Source organism: Stegodyphus dumicola, chromosome 11 (genome assembly GCF_044657685.1).
Source record: "Stegodyphus dumicola isolate Sdum_Otavi_A_Nest chromosome 11, ASM4465768v1".
Taxonomy (NCBI): Eukaryota; Metazoa; Arthropoda; class Arachnida; order Araneae; family Eresidae; genus Stegodyphus; species Stegodyphus dumicola.
This window is the reverse complement of record NC_140778.1, coordinates 143,697,972-143,722,762: the sequence shown is the minus strand read 5'-3', so window position 1 is coordinate 143,722,762 and position 24,791 is coordinate 143,697,972. Positions and strand designations below refer to the sequence as shown.

General features: G+C 35.3%; 1 protein-coding gene across 3 annotated transcripts in view; it reads right to left on the bottom strand.

Moving 5' to 3' along the window:
* Positions 1-24,791, bottom strand: part of LOC118180528 (alpha-tocopherol transfer protein-like) — an 89,442-nt gene that overhangs the window by 18,617 nt on the left and 46,034 nt on the right. For all 3 annotated transcript variants that reach the window (XM_085827276.1, XM_085827275.1, XM_085827277.1), the window contains exon 2: positions 17,823-18,065. In XM_085827276.1, the coding sequence (XP_085683402.1) occupies positions 17,823-18,065 (243 nt within the window). The remainder of the gene's footprint in view (positions 1-17,822; positions 18,066-24,791) is intronic.

Here is a 24,791-nt window from a genome sequence, read left to right as displayed (position 1 = left end):
GGTCAAAATAGAATATTTTCGTTGAAATATGCTGCCTGAAACTTTTCGCGATTACAATACTTCCTTTTTACTTCGTACAAGGAATTAAAAAGTAAAATGACTTTCTGTTGGCACATTCCATGATGTGGGGAATGGTACAAAGGAGGAATACAAATGACCTTCAGACGTCTCAGCTTCGATATGCGAAAAATGTGCATTAAAAACTGAATTTGTCGTAAATTTTGCGCATACGCGCGTGCTGGAAGGGTAATCGTATAATATCAGACGAGATGCCTTCATAAGTGGAGGGATAACTCCTTCCAGAACTTTCATGGCAGCGAATGTTTTTTACCAATGGCAACATAAACTGGAGCTAAAATAAAAGTCTTTCACGACTTTAGCTACTCAGCTTTAGTACGTGCAACAAGAAAGAAATTTCATCTAGAGGGGGAGGAGGTGTTAGATAGCTGTCATATGCGTCTCCATAAAAATAATTTCCAAGCATATCTCAGGATACTTGTTTTGAAAATTTGAACAAATTGAAATGTTGCATTGGAAATAATCCTGCCACATGTGAACAAAGAAACGTCTCTCCTGTTCTGTTTGAACCTACCAGCGGCTGAGAGGTAAAGTTGCTGGACACTGGTAGTTTCGACTCCAAGCGAACGAGTTCGCTGCATGGACATTTTCGTGCTTTTCCCTATCTGTAACGGAGGCCCACCTGCGGCCGAGCGGTAAAGTCGCTGAACACTGGTAGTTCGGTCCGAGGTTCGAATCCAGCGAACGGGCTGACTGTGTGGGTGTTTTCGTGGTTTTCCCCATGTGTAACGTGTGTACGAGAAAGTTTCCCTTAGAAAGTCCTCCACGAAGGCATCCTCACCCTTAGGCAGATAGCCCTCGAGGCTTTGCCGTAATTAAAAAACCTAACCCTATCTGTAACTTGTATACGAGCCAATTTCCCTTAGTAAGTCGTTCACGAAGTATCCCTTTCCTTAGGCAGATAGGCACGGCCCACCAGCGGCCGAGCGGTAAAGTCGCTGAACACTGGTAGTTCGGTCCGAGGTTCGAATCCCGCGAACGGGCTGGCTGCATGGGCGTTTTCGTGGTTTTTTCCATGTGCAACGTGTATACGGGCCAGTTTTCCTTAGAAAGTCCTCCACGAAGGCATCCCTCATCTTAGGCAGATAGCCCTCGAGGCTTTGCCATAATCACACACACATAGGCAGATAGCCCTTCCCCATTTAAAAGGCAGATAGGCCTTACATGCTTTGCCATAATTGAATAAACGAAACAATACATATTCTATTTGAAACTACGCGATCTATGTCTGTTAGAATGTACTTTAAATAAGGTTAGAGGTTTTAATATCATACTCTTTCGATTGGTCATTTTCACTGCATTCGAATATTTTGCATAAATAATTAAGCAAGTTTTTTACTGTACTCTATTTTTATATAGTTATTCTTGAGAAAAAGCAATTCAGATTATTCCTCTGAATAGTATCACATGGCGTAATTCAAAATTTGCGTCATCATTCTTTTCTATTATTTCCATTATCTTTATAAGTTTATTTACTTACTAATACTGAATGTTGTTTCGGTGTTAGAAAGAGGAACATCAAGTATGACAGTGAGTCAAATAATCAAAACTGTATCGATTTGCCATACGCGTACGGCTGGCTATTTCGTTTTATTTTTAAATAATAATTAAAAGTTATCATCAGTAGATGGTAAGAGCTAGTCAAAAGGTTAAGAACCGCTGCTTAGGAGTCAGATAATTATAGCTTACCAAAGGCAGCTGAGCTAAATAAGCATATGCATTTAAGCATTTAACCTATCTACAGCTTTACATTTCCAGTTCTAATGCTAAGCCACGAGTAGCTTGCAAATTTGCTCGCTCTGTTTCGTCTGTCGTCACATAGGGTGCTACTATAAGCGATACAATGAGTTTTGAATGGTCAAGGTTGGTACCGAAGACAAACTAGTGGGTGGATGCAGCTTTATACCCTGTGTTTAAAACTGTTATAGAACATTTTTATCATAATAGGTAGACAGAGATTAGGAAATAATATTTTCATAGTAAATATAATATCGGATGATCTTGTTTTAAGATGGAATCTTCATTGAATCGAGATGCCTGTCATCAAAACAGCTATATCTAAATAGTGAACCCAACTGAAAGTGAAAAGAACTTAAAGTACACATTTGCCAGTTGTTGCCGTGTGCAACATCAGTAAGTTCTCTTTACATTCATTAAAAGTTTGCTAGAGGTTATCAGAAACATATTGTAATTTAACAGTGATAAATGCTTATTTTAATAAATAAGTAAAGTGGATCGTAAAGTGTTCTTCTAGCCTCAAGTAGTAGAATTCTTACACCTGCGAAAGAAGAGAAACTGTCGCGAGCCCCCAGTGAACGTACACAGCAATCGGAACATTTGTATCTGATCCGTCGCGAAAAGATTAAATGGCAGATTCTTGTCACACACATAGTAAATTTTTTATTATTTAAATTTGGACTGTGTTGCGGAAAAGTGGGATCCCGGGAGCGTAATGGCAAACCGCACATTGAGTTGATCAATGTTAAACGAATTTCGCTTACTGCGCATGCCCAAAAGAGAATTTGGCGCAGTTAGGACTTTGGCGCAATTTCAAAAGAAGATAAAGATATGGTTGATATTGTGTCATCTTGGGCGTAAACAGTTCGAGATTTTAAAACGTGTCAGGTTGTAAGCTGCTTCATTACTTGGAATGTAAATGTGGATTGTAAACTACCCAAATTTTCTTTTAAAAAGGATTACAAAACAGGAAATATTACAAGATATATTAGCTGATTATACTTCTCAGGAATAAAAACAATTCAGTATTTAACATACGTTACATTCGTATATACTTTAACAAATTAAGGATTAAATCTAGTTTAAATTACTGAATTAAAGGTGAAATAAATTATTGTAAGTAAATGAAACAGACTGTTGCAATTGTAAACAGTCGATAAGACCTACATGACGAACAGGCTTGTGTAGGGTTGCTTATGCTTAGTCGCCAGTATTTTCTCCCACACCAGCGGTACACCATTGAGCATGCGCAGTAAGCGAAATTCGTTAACATTGATCAACTCAATGTGCGGATTGCCATTAAGCATCCCGGGATCCAATCCCATAAAAGAGATGATTGTAACTGTCCGTGCCTTCATAGGAAACAAAGGTGCCTCACCCATTGGGTACCTCCACAATAAAGTGACTACCACTTCTGGCCTTAGTAGTGGCGAAGCCAAAATCGGCTGGCAGCCCGCCATTGGTATATGAAAAAAGAAAAAAATTGTATTGCGGAAATATTTGCGAGAATGGCATTCTGAAAAACATGCTGTGACACTACATTCAATATAGTTACCGCTTTCATTTCCCAGTGCCACGGTTTTACACACAGGCGCGCGTAGTTATGCCGATGTATTAGAGGGAAAGCAAGTGCAAGTTTTACTTTCTAAAAACTGTTTACTTTCACAAAATAAAGAATAAAAGAAAAAAAACTAATGCACAAAATTTAATGTTTTGAGTAAAAGTATAATAAAAATGATGTTTTTATAATAAAAAATATCCCTAAAATGGAGTTTCGATCAATTCAATTTTAGACCAGTAAACTGTAATATCAGGTTTCAGTGTTATACCTTGTGAAATCAGTATGCCTGAAAAAACATATTTCTTCTGAACTGGTTCAATGCCACGATTTTGTTCTTGACTTTTCGTTTGCAAGGTATTGGTTCATATACTCGTCTACAAAACGGTTAGTTTCAGTAACAATATGAAGCACGAGTAGTTCATCAAAAATAATTCAAAAAAGATAAATGGGTTTGAAACATCCGTTATATCTTTCTTTATTCCTGGAACCTACTATTACAAAAAGTAAACGAAAACTGAGGACACAGAATAAAAAAAAAATACGTTTTAGTCAAACAACACCAGCCAATATCGCGCGGTCATTACTTTCATGGCTTTAGACACATCCCTCTCTCCAGTTTCTCACCACACTTCTTTGAAATAGTATCCTCCTTCGCATACTTTGTCAAGGTCATTGTGGTGTTGCATTCCAAAGCTTAGCGAATAATTTTACGGGTAGCAACGCAAAGCAAATGTTAGTTTGGAAATGTTGAATAATTTGATTTTGGAAGGGCGTATATATACGCCTATGACAGTTAACGCATCGGCTGAGCAAGGCGTATATATACGCCTATGGCAGTTAACGCATCGGCTGAGCAAGGCGTATATATACGCCTATGGCAGTTAACGCATCGGCTGAGCAAGGCGTATATATACGCCCGCGGCAGTTAAGGGGTTAACAAAAGGGTAGATTTTTTTTTTCTTTTTTAATCGATCGGGATCTATAAAGGAGGAGGTAGAAGCACTCGTTTCAATGATTTGTCCTGTCCGTTTGTATGTGACGCAAAGTGATAATAGCATTGAATGTAATTTATATTATTTAATTTCCAGGGTTTACGTAATGTTTTCAATTCACATTAGTCTTCCCTCCTGGGTCATTCCACTTAGATCTGGGTTTAATTATTAAGAAATGGTGTTATGTTACGTAATACGTTACGTTCGAACAATGGCTACCTCAGAAAGGATTCCTAAGTCATCTTACCCGATGAATTAACAGCTATCTTATCATAAATGGAGCACTTCAAACATTTTAAACTTAAGGAAAAAGATTTATTTACACATAAGTACAAGTTAAATGAATAGGAAATATATATCTAGCTAACATGGTGTCCTTGGGTATCTAAACCGCTACTGTTCGTTTTTCTCTGGCGCCCCATGACATCAGTCTCTATCTGGTCTTTGATTCGCTGGAGTAGTGGGGCCATTCCCAACAAAAGGATCGACTGTTGTTTTGCCCCCCCCGAAAAAAAAAAACGTTCGCGATCTATAAAGGAGGAAGTAACTTAGCAACAGCATTTTCACCTATAAGCAATTCACAAATTTCAAAGAAATTCACGAATTCCGTGGGTTCAATTTACGTTTTCAATATATTACAAAATAATATCTCTCGAATATTAACGGCATCCACCGAAAGAGCGCACACTCCAGAGAATTGCAAAATGTTCTTCAAGGCGTACAATTCTTACTCCTGCGAACGACAAGAAACTGTGGCGAGCCCTTAGTGACCGTACACAACGATCAGAACATTTATCTCTGATTCGTCGAGAAAAGGTTCATTTTGCCGTGAACGACGGAATGAAAAACATAGTTTCATTTAATTTTACAAAGCCACTGCTTTACAAGAAATAAGTAAAGCAGAGTATGAAAAATAAAATGGCGGATGTTGTTGAACGGTAGTTTTATGACTTATGACTTATGACTTACTTTTTTCTGGTCATTAACTACTAAAGAGTTTTCGCCAGTAGATCGCATTAAAGTGCACTAGGCAAAGATATTTTCAAATAAATGGTACTAGGGAAGTACCAACACCCGTGGGCGAAGAAAATTCAGCTGCGTGAGCAGGCATATCTTACTACTTACGAAAGTAGGCGTTCATCATAAAAATTGTGCAGTGGTAAGCAATGGCATTAAATTGAAGCATGTAGGCAGGTTCAGTGAGTTGTATGGCAAATGCAGGTGGTGAGCTCAATATAGCTAGTAAGAGTGCAGGATAAGCAATAGTGAGACATCATGAAAATGGCGCGAAGACAGTTTGAAGCTGTGAATGGCATAAGAGTTCAAAGTCCTTCAGAAGTATGCAGTAGTTAGATAGGCCGTAAAAAGTTCAAAAGTTCGTAGAATCATACGATAAAGTAAAAATTCATACAAAATAATTTTAAAAAATGAAATAGTAACATAAAAATCTTGAATAAAAAATTTTCTTGATTAACATAAGTATAAGATGCAACACAAATAATAGGATAGAGTCCAATTAGAGTTCAAGTAAATTTTAAAATTAAATTTTACGAGTTACCACCATAACGAATTGTGATGAATTGTCCTTGGGCGTTTGACAGTATATTCAATGGTTGGATCATAATCCAACATTTGTTTAATTGCGTTATACTGACTATGCTTCATCTTCTCGAAGAAGTTGTGAGCTGTCATGAGTATAAAGTTAAGCACAGATGGAATACCCAGGTCGTTATGAATTATAGAGTTTCTCACGTACCAAGGTGCATTCACAATGCTACGTAGAATTTTATTTTGAAGTATGTCCAATTTTTTGCGCTCAGTTTTATTGGCGATTGCCCATGCCGGCACTGCATATAGCATGATCGGTCGAATTAGAGATATGTAAAGCATTTTCTTTATTTTTAGACTGAGCTTCGATTTTTTGCCGATAATAGGATAAATTGCCATGTAGGCTGCATTTCTTTGTTTAAGATATAAGAAATATGATCCTTGAATTTGAGAGATTTATCTATGTAAACACCTAAATATTTATAGGAATTAGCTGCAAAGATTCGAGTTCTATCTAAGTAGATATCAGTATTAACTCTTAATCTTGTTTTGTATTTCCGATAGAGCACAATACAACATTTAGAGGCTTTCAGACGGTAGTTTGATTGTGCTTAAAGTTGTTATAGGGATTTATGTAATAAAAAACTGGTAAACAGAAATTCGATGTAGAATATTCTTCGAATCGATGTCTATTATCAATACTTCCATGTCTAAATAGTCAACTCAACCGAAAGTGAAAAAAACTGAAAGTACTCATTCGCCAGTTTTTGCCGTGTGCAACATCAGTAAGCTGTCTTCGCATTCATTAAAAGCTACTTAGAGGTTATCAAAGACATATTTCAAATTTAACAGTAATAAATGCTTATCTTAATAAATGCTAATTTGATAATTCAATATTCAGAATTTCTTTAGATTAAAAAGCTAAGAATTTGTAAGACTTCCTTTTGAGCAGGCGGGTGTCTTCAGTTTTATTATTTTGATATTTATCTTTAAGGAACTGACTTAATTTATATCTCTCACATGGTACAGATAATTAATTCTGATCGGATAAATCGATCTCTACTTTGTCGATTAATTTATGGGAAGCACTCATTTCAGTGTTCTGTCATGCCCATTTGTATGTGACGCAAAGTGATAATATCATTGAATGTAATTTATATTACTTAATGGTCAATGTTTATGTAATGTTTTGAGTTGCATCCGTGTTCTCAGTCCTAGGTCATTCCACTTAGATCTGGGTTTAATTATTAACAAAATGATTGATAGGTTCTTTTTTCCAACAAAAATATCTCTTTTTCTCGTTTAAATGGTAATTTTTAAACCAAACATTTTAACGTCTTGCACAGATAATAAAATTTAATACATTTGATCATAGTGTATAATTTTATTAATTTAGATTCTGGCAACATTAATCTTTAGTTTTCGGAGGTTTATAACTCTATATGTTGGCTGTTAGCATTTTGTACGAATGGGCGGACAGAAAACTGTATTTTGTTTCTATATAAAATATAATTCAAGAATAACAATAATTTTTCTTGCATTATTCAGATTAATCAGAACGGTCTACTGCTACTACGCTGAAGACAGCAGCCAGTTCAGTCTAGCCTACGATGTCTCTCGAGTAACTGCGCTTCGTAACAAGAAATATAGCTGTATAGGGGCATCACGTGTAAAACTATCAGTTGATTCCCACAAGGGAAAGATTAAGGAAGGAAGGTAATGGGCGAGACCATGGTCCTTATACTGAACCAGAAAAGCTTAATCTCAACGGTACGAAAAAATAACATCCTTTCGAGTTGACAGTATTAAGTACAATCACACAATGGATAATGTATTTTATTCTTGTTCTTGGGACTAATTTTTCAAAAGAATATCGGTAATGATAATATGGATTCTAGTTCTTTAGTTATTAAAAGAATATTTTGAATTTTTTTAACAAGGGTATTTTATTTTTTGTCAAACATATCCTATTATTTCACTTGAAAAGTATAAATAAAAACCCTTATAATCACCACTATTGAATTAAACATCTTTCTATAAATGTTTTCATTTCAGTATAAACATTATCATAAGGCACGTATTTACATAGCCCTCAAGCGAAACGAGAACGTAAAGTTCTTGTTGTATATCAAAGAATCTCTACGGAGAAGAAGTCAAGGTTTCCCGAGACAAATGTGGCTCCATCAGACCGAAGAGACACATTACGTATATCCCTGAAGCTTACTTTGAAGGGGCAAACCATCCCAAAGCTATCCACCCTCCGTACCTCACTGCGCATATGCGAAATAACACCAAGGAGGCAACAAAGCAGCCTGCCGTAGGCCATATTAGCAATCTTTTACCACGTTGTTCGAAAAGGTTCTTTGTTGTTGTAGTCAGAGGTACTTGGTTTTAGTTATGTGAAATTCTTTTAAAGATTTTTTAAATGTAATGCTGTAAGTGAAATGGTTTTGGCTATTGGGTGAAAACTTTGCTCTTGGTTTTCATAATGGTCTAAAAGTTTTCATGCTAATTTGTTTTTAAAGTTGTTGTCGGATAATTGTAATGTATTTCAGTGTTTTCAATTTATTTAGGGGTGTCTTTAAATATTTTTTTTTGTTTCAGTTAGTTATTGCAAATTTTGCTTTTAAAATTTCACTGTAAAATTTTAACTATGGATCCATAAAAATTTATTACGTTTTGTACGACATGTGTTTTCCCCCCTTTTTAAGTTTACAGAAGAAAAGAATTAAGAAATTTATTTCATTTAAATTTTGTCTTCGTACGGCTCGCTGTTTAAATTGAAAGTAAAAATTGGACAGGATTTCTATAATTCGCCCAAAATTCCAACTAACATCCTTTTGCTCATAAAACTCCAGAAATGTATGAAAATAAAACATTTTGAGTTATTTCAAACTAAAAAATTTACTATCTCCTCGAACTGCGCTGTTTAAATCCCACCCTGCGCTGGTGTTTCACTGTATAGCCGTGACTCTTCGATACAGCGGCGCAGAGGCGAAACAGGTTTACATTGCGTCTATGGAAGCTTTCATTCTTCTCCTTATAGATTCTTTGTTGTATATTCTCCGTCGCGGACATTAAAACTTAACCATAATTGAGTAGTATTTGTTCCGTGGACCTTATAAGAAATAGACTAACCCAAGCGGGTTTTCACTTCGTCGTTGCCGGCTGTCACCTTGATCACATCCGGTGGAGTAGGGACCGGACGACTTGCAGAAATTTAACTTCGGTTCCCTAATGCAGCGTGTATAATTCTCAAGAGAAAGCTGGCTATAGCGCCTCATTTCACCTTTAATTTAATAGCCCTAAGGGGCGGTAGCCTAGAAATGCTGTTAGTTTCGAAGCTGCATTTTGCGCTGTTTTACTATAAATATCCGTGTCTCCTTGCAAATTGTTGTTACCAAAGAGTATCGCCCGGTATTATATGTAAAGAAATTAAATAATGAATAAGCTGCATGAATACATGTATGTTTCTCGCACTCTGACAAAAACGATGGCATCTAGAGCCATCAAATTTTGACTAATGCAATCCTCAGCCCGAACATGTTCATCTGGACGGCCGAATTTCGAATTTGTTTTAATCTATTTCATATTTTGTAAAACTTTAACGAATTTTTGATTAACAAATTCAACGAGTTCAGAGCGAGCAATGTACGGAAAATAACAGTTTTATCTCCAGTGTGGAAATTCTAAAGATATGCTTGTAAGGATCTTAAGTTTTACTAACGTTTATTTTATTTTAAATCTTTACTATCACTTCTTATTTTCTACTTCCGGCCAGAATTAAAAGCGTTAACTTATTTATGCAAAATTTGTCTGGCGAACGCCAAGTACTTAAGTTGTGGCTTTTTGCCAAGCGAGAGAGAGGAAGGAGTTAGTCGAAGCAGGCCGCTTGCCTTAGAAGTTTTACTCAGTTGCTGTTTGCCTTCCAGGCCAGAGGTTTAATCCTCGTGATAATTTTAAACGTATTGTAGTGTTAGCAGTTCTCTGTACTACATACGGCTTCCTCTTAATATAAGGCCAATCTTCCACGTTTATTATTCCAAAGTTAAGTTAGAGTTTAGTCAAATATTTTTATATTCTTACGTTCAGACCACAAGTAGTTGGTCTCTGTATTCCGAAGTACGGAAATTATTGTAAAGAGTGAAAAATAAAGGGTTTTGTATACCCTTCCTGTGTATCTTGTCTACTTCCCACATTTATTGAACATAGCTTTAGTAAGCTCCCTGTTCCGAGTCAGGTCTGTGCATGTTCTCAAAGAAAGTAAGACGGAACATTGAACCTGATATGCTGTTTTCAAATGTTTGTGGTTTACAGGCGAAGAACATGATATTCAATAAATATAGGTAACATACAATACTTTAAAAAAAAAGGTTCCTTTTGGGCGTAATATAAAATCTGAGTGCTTCTATATTTTATTTTATCTTTTCGTTTTTTCCTTCATTATGCTCAGAAAATTTTATGCTCCGAATTTTATGAATTATTAAAATAACTAATCCATTTTAATGTTAATAATTTAATGATCATATAATCAAGTAAATATGATCGTTTCGTAATGTTATTATAGTTCGGAAAATCACTGCATGAAAATGTTCATTAAATTTTTTTTAAAAAAATAAGATATCAGATCTTGTTTAATTTTACCTTATTTATTTCAAAGCATCGCATACTATCAATCTTATTTAATTTTACTTTATTTTTACGCAAAATTAAGTTCATAAATTTTGTGCTTAGAGTTTTTACCGTTTTACGAAAGTATAGATGTTTGTACAAGAATTACGCGTGAAAAAAAAATGCGCGAAATGCAGTAAAAAGTGCTTTAATGAGATATATTAAATCCTATTTTGAAAAAACTGTTACTTTTATTATCTCATTTATTACAAAGCATCCAATTTAATAATTAAAAAGACTTTTTAAAAAGACAGAAAAAAAACGGTGAATTATGGTAGTATGAAGTATTCGGCCAAGGCCTTTACTCGAAAAATTAGTATCCCTACTGGGCAGTCTTAGCAACAGTACAATTTGTACGTCTTCCTTGGCGAAGCAATAGATGACGGCAGGACTTAGTGAGCATGGACCTTATAAGAGATAGACCAACCCAGTGGGCGGGGCGCGCGTCTCCAACATGTCTGCAAGAAAGAGTAGGGACGATGTATTTTAACACTGAAACCTATGGCGTTTGTATCACATAACTGTTTTTAATTATTAATTGTGATACGTTGCACAGTGATTGATTATGAAAGTCACAGTTTTTTTTTTTTTCAAGTAGGATTTAATATATCTCTTAAAACAGTTTTTACTGCATTTCGCGCGTTTTTTTCCACGCTTAATTCTTGTACAAACATCTTTACTTTGGTAAAACGGTAAAAACTCTAAGCACAAAATTTATGAACTTAATTTTGCGTAAAAATAAAGTAAAATTAAATAAGATTGATAGTACGTGACGCTTTGAAATAAATAAGGCAAAATTAAACAAGATATGATAATTTTTTTAAAAAAATTTAATGAACATTTTCAGGCAGTGATTTTCAAAAACTATAATAACATTACAAAACGGTCATTTATTTCATTATATCATCATCAAATTATTAACATTAAAGTGGATTATTTATTTTAGTAATTTATAATATTCGGAGCATAAAATTTTCTGAGTGTAATGAAGGGGAAAAAAGATAAAATAAAATCTAGAAGCACTCATTTTATATTACTCCCAAAAGGGTCCTTTTTTTAACGTTTTGCGTGTTACCTATAATTATTGAATATCATGTTCTTCGCCCGTAAACCACATACATTTGAAAGCAGCATATCTTTAGAATTTTCGCACTGGAGATAAAAAAAATATTATTTTCCGTACAGTACTATTGCTCGTTTTGAACTCGTTGAGTTTGTTAATCAAAAATTCGTTAAAGTTTTACAAAATATGAAATAGATTAAAACAAATTCGAAATTCGGCCGTCCAGATGAACATGTTCGGGCTGAGGATTGCATTAGTCAAAATTTGATGGCTCTAGATGCCATCTTTTTTGTCACAGTGCGAGAAACATACATGTATTCATGCAGATTCTTCATTATTTAATTTCTTTAAATATAATACAGGGCGATAATATTTGGTAACAATTTGCAAGGAGACACGGACATTTATAGTGAAACAGCGCAAAATGCCGCTCCAAGCTAATAAATTAAATTAACAGTAAATAAAAAAAAATCTTATGCAGAACTAAAAATAAATTTAAAAAATAATGACTATAAAATACAAGCAAAATTAATTATTACGGTTAAATACAATTTTAATATTAGAATTAAATGTATAAAAATTAAGATGTCAAAAGTGTTTATCACTATGAAATATAATTGAAATAAAATTCCTATATAGAAATTGTGCTACAATACTCCTCTATAATTTTAAAAAAGCAGCACGATTTAAAATTTAAAAAAAAAATTTCAAAAATTCGTTTTTAAATATTTTAGTATTTTTTACGTATTTACACCAATAAAATGCATAAAAATTGCTTGTTTGAAATTTTCTATTAGTTCAGATTTAAAATATTACTTTCTAAAATAGTAGTTGCAAATTTCCTTATAGCATAGAAAAGCTAAAAAAATAATCCAGCCCTGAAAGCATGCAATAGCTTTATAATTATTTGGAACGCTAATTAGGCTTGATAAATATGCTAAATTGTTAAAAATCGATCTCAGTTTCAAAAATAAAAATACTATGTAGAAATTCTGATTTGTGAAATGAGGCGCTACAACTAGCTTTTTCTTGACAATTATACACACTGCAATAGGCAACCACTATTGAATTTCGGCAAGTCGTCCCTACTCCTCCGGATGTGATCAAGGTGACAGCCGGGAACGCGTCAGACGAGGAAGAAAACCCATTTGGGTTAGTGTATTTCTTATAAGGTCCATGTTTGCGAGATTAAATACAACACCTAGTGCATTCTGTTTGATTGAACATGCAGAGTAGTCAAGTGAAGAATAATGACTTCCAATATCATTAAAAATTGTCCGAGTAATAAAGTTTTTGTATTTTTCGTAAGATAAATGTTCAAAGTTCATGGAAAATACCAAAATTTTAAAAAGGATAAAGTAGAATTAATGAACAAAAAATTTGTGGGCGGGACTTAGCATTGATCAATGCTATGATGTCCAATAGTCATCTGGCCCACCAGCGGCCAAGCGGTAAAGTCGCTGAACACTGGTAGTTCGGTCCGAGGTTCGAATCCCGCGAACGGGCTGGCTGCATGGGCGTTTTCGTGGTTTTCCCCATGTGTAACGTGTATACGAGCCAGTTTCCCTTAGAAAGTCCTTCACGAAGGCATCCCTCCCCTTAGGCAGATAGCCCTCGAGGCTTTGCCATAATCACACACACACACACCCAATAGTCATCTGACGAAAACACATTCTGAGCATGGACCTTATAAGAGATAGACTAACCCAGTGGGCGGGGCGCGCGTCACCGACATGTCGGCAAGAAAGAGTATGGACGATCTGGTTTACTTCAACACTGAAACCATGACGTTTTTTAAAAGAAGTAGTTACAAATTTCCTTACAGCAAAGGAAAAGCTAAAAAAAATCCAGCCCTCAAAGCATGCAATATTTCTATATAATTCTTTGGAACGCTAATTATGCTTCATAACTATCCTAAACATTTAAAAATCAATCTCAGTTTCAAAAATAAAAATATGAAGAAATTCTAATTTGTGAAATGAGGCGCTACAACCAGCTTTTTCTTGACAATTATACACGTTGCAATAGGCAACCAATGTTAAATTTCTGCAAGATGTCCCTACTCCTCCGGATGTGATCAAAGTGACAGCCGGCAACTCCTCAGACGAAGGAGAAAACCCGTTTGCGTTAGTCTATTTCTTATAAGGTCTATGATTTTGAGTAACTTAAGCAAAGATTATTTACAGCAAATTATTTACAATACGATACTATTTCAATAAAACTTAAACTTCTGAGATAAGTAAAAAGCTTTACCATACATATTTTCTACAAAAATTGTATGTTCAAAGAGTTTTCTTTATGAAGGTTATGATAAATATGTTTTATATTTAACAAATGTATCATTTACATTATAAAGTTCTTATTTATTATTTGTATATTATTCCATAAATCATGTTCGTAAACGGAGTAAATCACAGAGCCTTTATATTAACGTAATAGCTTTTCTGCACGTTTATCAATTATCTTGTCTGTCAGTTTATAATATAACTAATTATTTATAAGTTTGCTAAATTAAGCGAAAAAACTTGGATAAGCGCAGATTTTAAATAAAAATTTAAAACATTAGTATGTAAAACTTCTTGGATTTTTATATAAAAATCTCCGCAAATCTAGGTTTTCTTCCTTTTCTTAATGCTATAAGTCGACATTTTCCTTTTTTTATTATATAGACTTATTCATTTATGATCAGTATGCATCTCACTGAAAGGAGAGAAAAATTTGTCTCTCGCACTGACACAAAAAGTCTTAAGTAACTGAATTAAAATCATCTGACATTAAATACCCAGACTTAAAGCTGGTCAAGGGAAATTATTTTTCTTTTTATTCTTTCTTCATGTTACGTACCTTTCAACTGGTTCCCTAAGAACGTGCTTTTATTTTTTAACAATTGATGCAGATGTGATAAAAATCATCATGAAAACATTGGCTCCTGGAATCCTTGATTTTTTTTAAAAACTTTTCGAGTTTTCTTTTATTTTTAAACACATTAAATTTATTGGGAAAGGGGCCCAGGAAATTTTTTTTGCATAGGGGCCCAAGAGTTCTAGTTACGCTACTGTATCTCATAATGGGGATAGATGTTCTTGTTGAGGAAGTTCAGAAAGAAAATGGCTTGAATTCTTATCTGGCATACATCAGCCAATGAACAGAGAGCCAGTTCGAAGCCCCAGTTCTCTGCATTTCTTGTATTGTTAAATTATTCAAGTTTCACACGTTTGTTGACGCTGTTTCAGTATTTGTGTTTTTTTCCTTTGTTATGAAATAAAGTAAAAAAACTCATGTTATTTAAACATTACATATACAAATGGCTCTCCTTATACAATTTCATCAAGAAAATATAATATACATTCAATTCGTACTGTTTGTCCTTTCATTTTTAACTTACCAATACATTTATATTCGGTGAGATATTAAAAGAATACTTTAATCAGAACAATATAACTTTAATCAGAACACTGCTAGCAATGCAGTAATTTTCTATTAAGTACATATAACAATTCCTTGGTTTCTTATTCTTATGATTTTTCTCAGATAAGTGAGAATTTCTTTTTTATTCAGAAGTTTTATAAAACTAGGTATAAGTAGTATCTTCTTATGAAACTGATATTTATAGATTTATTTTTTCTAATGACATAACTTACCGCGAAAGGAGCGAACCATGCAGCCAGCCCGTTTGCCTGATATCGAATCCAGGTCAGGCTCTTATCATTCGAAAATTTTGTCAACCACTCGGCTACAGGTGAAGCATGATTGTAATAAAGCTAAAGCTTACGCCGCAATGTGCTGACTTCTACCCCTTTCATAACCTATTTTACTTTGATTCCTTTGATAATTCCTTTAATTTTTTACTGATTTCTAACTATTTCATAACCTACACTCATGGCCATAAATTAAGGATAATGCAAAATCAGACAAAGGAAGAGTTAAAAGCAAAACAAATTTGACTTATTTTTAAAGCTTATTTCTTAAACAAAAGGTAAAGATAAAAAAAGATGCTATATGTTTGATATTATTAAAAAAAAATTAGCGATTTTTTCTCCCTGGAGCAAATTACAAAAAAAAAAAAAAAAAACCTATTTACAAAAAACCAATATTACATGGTTGGTATAATTGTTAATACATTGTATGTCTTCCAGACGATGCAATACAGTCCGTACAGCACCTAGGCATGCTAAGTATCAAATTATCAATCTGATCTTGGGGGATATTGCACCACTTTAAAAGCAATGCTCTCCGAAGTTCCGGTAGACATGTAGGAGGAGGTTGACGGGCTTCAGTTCGTCGGCCAAGCATGTCCCACACGTGCTCTACTGGATTCAAGTCCGGTGAGAATACTGGCTAGTCCATACGGGTCATATCCTCCGATTGAAGGCATTCGCTTGCGATGTTTGCACGGTGAGGACGGGCGTTATCATCCATAAACACAAATTGTGCGCCCATGGCGCCATGAAACAAACGTACATGTTGTTCCAGAATGATGTCCCGATAGATTTGGCTTGTCATGGTTCCATGTCTGCACCACCGTAACGGTGTCGTTCAATGATGTTTTCTTGGTGGTAACGGGTACCTGGAGCTCTCCATACGAAAGTCCGGAGAGAATCAGACTGCATGCTAAAGCTGGACTCGTCGGAAATCACTCGTCGGAAATCACAAGCCCACTGTTGCAGTGTCCACAATGCATGCTCTCCACTCCAGGCTAACCGCAGACGACAGTGAGTTGCAGTAAGTGGAACGCGTCTGACAGGTCTACGAGCATATAGACCAATCTGCCCTAAGCGTCTGTACACGGTCTGCCTTGAAACTGTCGTACCAGTGGCTGAAGAGAGCTGACGAGACAGGTCTGAGGCTGTGCTCCGCCTGTTTCTTTTGGTAGTAACTGCCAAATACCGGTCCTCATTCGGCGTTGTAACTCTGGGGCGACCTGTGCTGTAACGTCTACTCACATTAGCATCATCTTGGAATCGTTGCTAAAGCCTGGAGACGACACTGGGCAATTCCAAGTTCATCTGATACTTCCAGTTGTGTACGCCCACATTCCACACAGCCGATTATTCTACCACGTAAAAAATCATCCGAATGCGTCCTTTGTATCATAACTATTCGGTTATTGCACTGAAATGCTTATAAAGCGCCTGCGAATAATTTTGCTTCTTTGCCTGTACTCCTTATATATCACTCTCTTACACTCGTCATTGTGACGTACCATCGGTGTCATCTGGTTACTTCCTGAAATTTGCATATGATTTTTGAAGATGTGTGTAGTGATTTTACAGGTGATATATTTATTTTAGAGTTCGATTTTCGCGTGACTTCGAATTATCCTTAATTTATGGACATGAGTGTATTTTACGAATCTATCTTCATCATGCTTGGATGCTTTATTTCAGACGTGTATTGTCAAAAGATTTATGGGAGCTGCAGTTCTGCAACATATTTTTGTTGTAAAGTAATCAAGTTTATACATATCAAGACCTCTGCTTTTAGGTTGTATAGATCTTTCCGTAACAAATATGACTTGTTTTTAAATTGAAGTGAAAAGTTCGCGTCTTTGAAATAACGTTCTATAGTAACTCTTCGGTAGACAATAGACAAAATGGCGCTGCGTATCCCCGAAGTTCCACAATAATTCTATTTAAGGGGAGCAGCATCTAAAATTCTTGAAGTGGTAGGTTAATGAAAATTCTACATCCAAAATTTACCCAATCTAGTTTAAAAAATAATTGCTTGAGTATCACACTTTCTATAATCGAATCTAAGATCTTATCAGCGGTGATCAAGCAGCATATAAACAAATCGAAAATCAAGTTCTCAAATTCAGGCTGTTGCCATTCAGAGGCAGAGAAAAGTTTCTATTGAAACCAGAATATAAACAATTCAGAAATTAATTGCGTTTGAAAGCCAACATGGAAATGATATCAATGTATAGGACTTTAAAGATATGCATTTTCTAATGAGATACAACAATAAAGTTTTAGCCTATGAGAATCACGTTAAGACAAAAATATTATTAAGTCCAGTATGACAGCCATGACGTGTATTTACCAAAATGCTGAGAAAATTATTGGATATTAGTTTTTCTGATTAATGTACGTGAAGGAGAAGCTCTTATTTATTTGTTCTTGTAAATGTAAGCACGAATACTAATATAACATTTGTTAAGAAAATATTTTACCTATTCTTAAAATGCCCACATTACAACCATCAGGATCCCTCAGTGGCATTACAGACAAGTGATTCATTTCCAGTACGTGCGCCAGTTCTGAAGGCTTGCGATCAAGAAACTCTCCAGAGTGCTTTTCCTTAAGAATATAGAAGTTATACAGGGCTTCGAATGCTTTCTGAACGTCGTATTTTTTCCATCTAAGGAACGATAACAGAAAGATGTCTTCCATGTAAGGCTCGAAATTAGATTTTTCTGTAAGAGAAAATAAATAAGTAAACGATATGTTGTTCTCAAATTACAAAGCATAAAATTTATTTTTTAGAATAATTTAGGATAAGATATAACGCTTGTAAAAAATAAAATGTTAGAGGTATTTCAACATTTTAGTCCTTAATAATCGAAAACGTATGAAAATGCAAGAAAGAAAAAAACTGTTACTGTAACTACCCCAAAAGCTCCAATTCAAATTAAAATAGTCATAAAATAATGGGATAATTTGAAGATTTAGAATTCAAGACTGACTGCATTGCGTAAGCAAGGGGGAACGAAACTTATCTAAAATATGTTGAAGTAACACTTTTAGGTATAAACGGAATGAACAACAAGGTAAACAAATAAAATAACAAAACAAAAATATATAATGAAATAAATTGAGTACATAAAGTACAATTCGGCAAAAACAAAGACTTATTTGAGTAATTTACTCATCAGAAAAACAGACATTATCAAATTAGAAGTGAAATTCACCAATGCAAAATTCAAAGTCTACCAAAAAATGCAACTTTGGATTGGCATAGATTATAAAATCCTAGCGGTTTTTTTGGCGATCAGATATGTTTCTCTCTTCTTCAAGAGCAAACAAAATTAGCCGAAATTTAAACAGAAAATACGTTGATAAATTCGTACCTTTATTCTAATTTCTGTGCTTAGCTTAAACTTCTTTGTAAGGAAACTTAGTGCTTGTTTCTTTTAACGGATGGACCAAAAACAAGTAGTTGGCACCTTTCTTTCCGGCCCCATGTGCATGGTTTTTCCATGCTTAAAGAAGTTTTGTTTTCTCACAACTTCTTTAAGCATATCGGGTTGATTTAACGCATCTTCAAGCTAGTTCCACAAGCTTAAGAAACACTATAGTATTCGAGAAGTGAGTTTGAAAATTAAAACGTTTAGATTAAATATGGCATATCATACGAGGGTCTATGCTTAGGGGAACGAATGCTTTTGTGAAAATTTATCGAATGGAAAATGTTTCATATTAACGTTCATTCGCTTCGGATCGAGCTCCTAGAATTAAGCCGGATTAACCGCTCGTCCACTGATGAGATGGGAAAAATTACCAACGAATTATTCAATTGCAGATGCTTGTAAAACATTTGGTGAGTGAATGAATAATAAAAGTAGAATTATATATCGATTAAGTATTCAGTGTTGACGAGACAAATGTTCTTAAAAATAGTCTTCCGATCAAAACCTAGTAATGCAACATAGTGTAAACTTGCTGAATGACATAAGACATGACTAATCAAATGTAATCACTATGCATGAACACATGCAAAGATGATACATTATGATTAACCCGTGAAAGCTGATCATAAGTTGAATTTTACATTGGAATAACCATTTTCGTGCAGCATACTCAACAAATGCATCTATTATTCGAATTTAACAGAAACAGTTAGCAATGGGGGCTAATGACATGCTTATATCTGTGAAAATATCAAATTGAATTTTGCACTAATATAATGTAGAAAATTAAAAAATACTCATGAGTTCGTCTGGAAATGAACTAGAGACATCCTCCATTTTGAAGTGACATCGATTTGTCCGCGCGGCTAGCGACTACAGCACTCGCATTTGCCACGGACAATTTGCCGCACAATGCCTTGGACTCGCATTTGCCTTATATTACTCTTTTGCTATACACCTGTTGACTTAAGTTATTATTAAGTTAGTGTTGAAAGAATTAAACCGTTATTTAATGCTAATTTAAATTTTTTAAAAATTATTTGTATTGTTTTCTTTACGATATAGCTTGAAGTTTTGTAAAAACCATATCTGCATGCCTTTTATGTCGGAAAGGAGGCTGTAACATTATTCCCTATTATTTCCCAGCCCAGCCTATTTCTATACTTGGCGACGCTGATTTAAAGCTCGGCCTCATACAGAACAATGTCCCTCGGACAGAACTTGCGGAGACCAGTAATAGCTCTGGCAGCTGAGAGTTGAACCTTTTTCAGTTTATCTAGGTTGCTGGCAGAAGCAGCCTGATAAACCTGGATGCCATATTACAGAACAAGCCGAATAAAGGCAATGTATGGATTTCTCAGTGTCCAAGCATTCGCACCCCAGTCTATATCAGAGAAATATTTTAAAATTTTGAGCCTGTTTACATCTTAAAAGCAAATTCTCAATATGAAGCCGGCTGAGGATCTCCTGATGCAAAATATGCCCGAAATATTCGGGATGTTTTTCACAATTCGGTCTCCTATCTAGAAGCAAAATGCAGGGTTCCAGGTGGTACAGATGGTTAGTGGTAAAAGTACTGGAAGCAGACTTTTGAGAGATTGAAAACGATCTTATGATCCGCTACAAAAATGTCAAGATCCAGGAGGGTTGAGTTAATATCTTCCTGAGCAGAGGTGGGACTTGAATTGCTGCTCCGGATAATCATTATTATTTCATAAGCATACAAAACTATACAGTGACTGATATTAGTTCCAGCATCAATGTCAACTATAAAGTGACTGGCATTAGTTCCAGCATCAATTCCAGAAATAAAAAGGGAGAACAATGTGAGGCAAAGTACAGATCTCTTGGGAATACCCCGATTTAGTTCGATTTTTCCAAAAACGCTAGCTCTATGCTTCATTCTAATATACCGCGCTCTTTGAAACTGACTACTCTTTGAAACTCACTCTTATATGTATATATTATATATATATATGTATATGTAATATTTTGGCAGTCGGGCACTTAAGCTTGAAAATCTGGTCACATTAGAATTATGGACATTGTTGTGGCTGAGTGTAAGGCGGCATCCAATTACGACACAGAAAGATTTAAATTTATAGCTCCATATCTTTATCCAATTCAAAAAGCTGATCATCCTTCTTTACTAAATAAAATAAACTTGAAATTCACTGCGTCATAGTATTCGAACAAAGGGAGGCAGATGAGAGTAGCAGCATAGGTCTTAACAGCAGTAGAGGCAGAAAGCGGTCTCAACGCAAAATGGCGCGAGTTTTCTATTTATAGAAGCGGTTACGTAATATGCTCGAATGTACTGGTCTAGGAGGAAGATCTTGAAATTGCGGAAAGTTAATTAGAGGTTACTTGTTCGCATAGAGCAAAGCCATCGTGTTTTTTATATTTTACATATATGTAGTAATTTTAAAAGGTGTAGATGAAAACATTGGACTTTTTAACAGCTTTCGATATTGCGTAGATGGCTTAGAAGACCCTGATGACTTGGAGGTGGCTGAGTGGAAAAGCATGATGACGCATTTAGCACAATGGATCATGAAGAATTTCAATCTTTATTTATTTATTTATTTATTTTTTTTTTCGTATATCAAACCATCCTTTTGCAGACAAAATGATCCTAATTATATTTGAATACAATAAAGTTCCATTTTGAAGTACGACGTCATCTTAAGCAAATAAGCGGCAGCAGCATGGATGAAAACCGCCTTGCCAACAGGAGAGCTCATGTGAAAAAGGGAAGTGTCATAGTACTTCAGCAGAAGAAGATTAGGAGTCGGAAAAGTTTAATTCAAAGTTTTGGTTTAAATTAAATTGATTGGACAAGAGGTATTTGCATTAAAACTTTACGTAACATTGAAAAATCTGGAACCTAGGAGAAAAGTTGTACCCGGGGGAGATCACCAAATTTAGAATATTAATTTTGAGGTCGCCAATTATTTTTTTGAAACAGCTATCATATTATATAGCATATAGTTTATATATATATAGCATATATATATATATAGCATATAGTTTAGCATATGTTTATATATATATATATATAGCATATAGTTTAGCATATGCCGGTTGTTTGTTTGTTAAGTGTTTGTTTGTAAAAAGTTTGTTAAAACTTCAAAAATTCATAAAAAAAAGGATGAAATTACGATAAAGAAATGCGGTTTGCAAGAAAAGGCTCACAGGGAAGTAAGATATTTTTAGCAGCAAAAACTTTTAGTTTCAATTGTCACCGGTAGAGGGTACTGACGACCCGAAACACAATGATCAGGAAAACAGTACGCTGCATTTATTTATTCTTTCAATAACAATTGTTCACCATGACCTCCACACCATTGTACGACCCAACGAAGGCGATTTATAACACCTGTTATAACTGAATGCAACATGTCGGAATAAACTGTTAAAACCTCACAACAGACAGAATCTTTGAGTTCGGCCGATGTCGAAGGGAATGAAGGGTACAGAAATGATTTCAAATAGCCCCATAACCAGAAGTCGACCGGAGTGAGGTCGGATGATTGTGGAAACCATGCGAATCTTGCTACATCGACTAATCACTCTGATTTCATCAAAGGTACTCAAGAGGAATCGTTTTACTTGATTGGCATAGTGTGGTGGTGAGCCATCCTACGTAAAGCTTATTACAGGTATCACACCTATTTGATTTAATTCGGGCACGACTTTGTCACTCATAAGAATACGAAAACGCTCAGCGGTTACTGTGCACGTTTCCCAGCCAGATATGGACACGGTTCTTCAAAGAAGAATGGTCCGATAATGAAAGATGAGGCGAAGCTACACCAGACTGTCAACTTGGCTCGATGCAGTGACTTCGTCGAGTATTCATAAGGATTCGACGTCGTCCATATATGAATATTCTGGGTGTTGATATCCCCGTGTAGTGTGAAGTTCGTTTCATCCATCTAGAAAACGTTGAACAACAATTGAGGTTCGCTTTTAATTCTTGCCATATCCCAATCGAAAAATGGATTTGAGCTGTGTCTCCTAAAATACATATCCTTCCACCTACGCGGGCGCTGCTACTTTCCATGAATGATTCCTCTGCTTTGTCATTCATATGAGTTTGCATCGCAGTAATTCGGCATTTCGCCAACGAAGGTCTTGCACTTCGTTGTCGATCCTCCAAAGAGGCAGTTTCTTTGAACCGTTTGACAAGCTTCAGTATTAATTTACAATTAAAGCTTCAGTATTAATTTACAAGTAAAGCTTCAGTATTCTATAACACGGTATGGGGGCATTCTTTGTCTTTAGTCTTTTCGCCGTACGAAATTTCGCACAGTAGCAGTTGCTGACTCTCCCTTGAAATCGAACAACTCACCAACACGCTCGCTCGAGTAATGATAACATTCTGAAAGCGAATTAGAAATCCTCATGTATCACGCGTTTTTATTGTAAGATTAAATTATTCTGCTGAATCTCTCGCATGTCAGCGCCCTCTACAGGTGACATTTTTAGCTAAATATTTTTCTTTTGCTGCTAAAAGCATCCGACTTCCTTTTATGTTGTTTCTTGCAAACCGCACTTTTCTGTTATGATTTCTTTCTTTTCTAAGAATTTTTAAAGTTTTAACGATCTTTTGGCTCACCCTGTACACTATAAATATAAAAGAAATTTGTTTTCCAAACCTTGTCGAAGGCCTTTGATAGGTCAAGAAAAGCAGCCACAGTTGGGTTTGTGGGTCTATGATGCTGAGCATCCCTGATCTTTTGACAAAAATATAAACCCTGATCCGTTCTGCATTGTCCCCTCCTAAAACCATACTGTTCAGGAGGAAGTAAGTTGTTTTGCTCAAGATAATAGTTACTGCTAAGTCTGATAATCTAAGAATCTAATAATGTTGCACGAAATACCTTCAAGGTTACAGGTCTGTAACTGTTTGAATCATTAGTCTGTTTTTTCTGTTTTCTTATGGGGGTATTCTTATAAGGATATCGTTTCAATCTCCAGAAAGCCATTCAATGTTCCAGGAACTGTTAAACAAGAGGAAAGGTTTTAGCCAACAGGCTTAGATTGGCGAGCATATGACCATAAAACCCATCCAAACCAAGCGATTTCTTTAAATACATATCACAGAAAGCAATTTTCATTTCCTCACTAGAAAAATCTTTGTTAAGAACTGTATTATTACCATGATTACAGCCAATTTTGTGAATTAAATCTATGGCAGATTTTGCAATCAATTTGTTATTTTAAGGTACACACCTTTATGGTGGACCAATTTGATCAGCCTTTATGTGTGAGGCCCCTCGTGGGATTCTCTGACAAGCTCAGGTATGAGCGGGATTAATTCCCGCTGTAAACTAGTATATGCAACAAAAGCATCAATCACGTTGTCTTCAGAGTTGAAACAAAATCGATTTTCTCTTTGATAGTGTCTACCCGCCAAATTCCCAGCCCCATTGTCACTGCAAAAAGATCCATCAGGGATTTTAAAAGTATTACTCTCTTCAGTTTGGGGCTGTATTCTACCTATATTTTTGGCCAGTTTCCAGGTTGTAATATAGAGCAGTAATAGAGGCGAGAGCACGTCCTCTTTATGGATAAAGTTAAGCTTACACTTTTTTCTATTTGCTTATGGAAATTCCAGCAGTCCATAATGCAGATTTCTTAAAATGACTCAATTTGCTATCTGTATCACCAAAAGCCAAAAACCTTAAATTAAAAAAATGCCTTTTAAAGGAATTTTCCAAAAACGTTTTGTATTTTGTAGCTTGCATTTTGAAATTCCGAAAAGCATTTTTGCTACAGGCGGTTTCAGAAAATGTCTAAGCTCCAGAGGGATTGGTGAGTGATCGCTCCCAATCACATTCAGGAGAGTTCAGCTGCAACCTAAGAAGATGTATGGGCTTGTAAACGCGAGATCGAAGGCATCTCTGTAAGAGCAATATTTTGGTGTCCCATCGTTCAAAATGAAACAAGCATTGTCGTCCATGAGGTTTGAAAGTCATTACCACTGTATTGGCAGCAGTACTACCA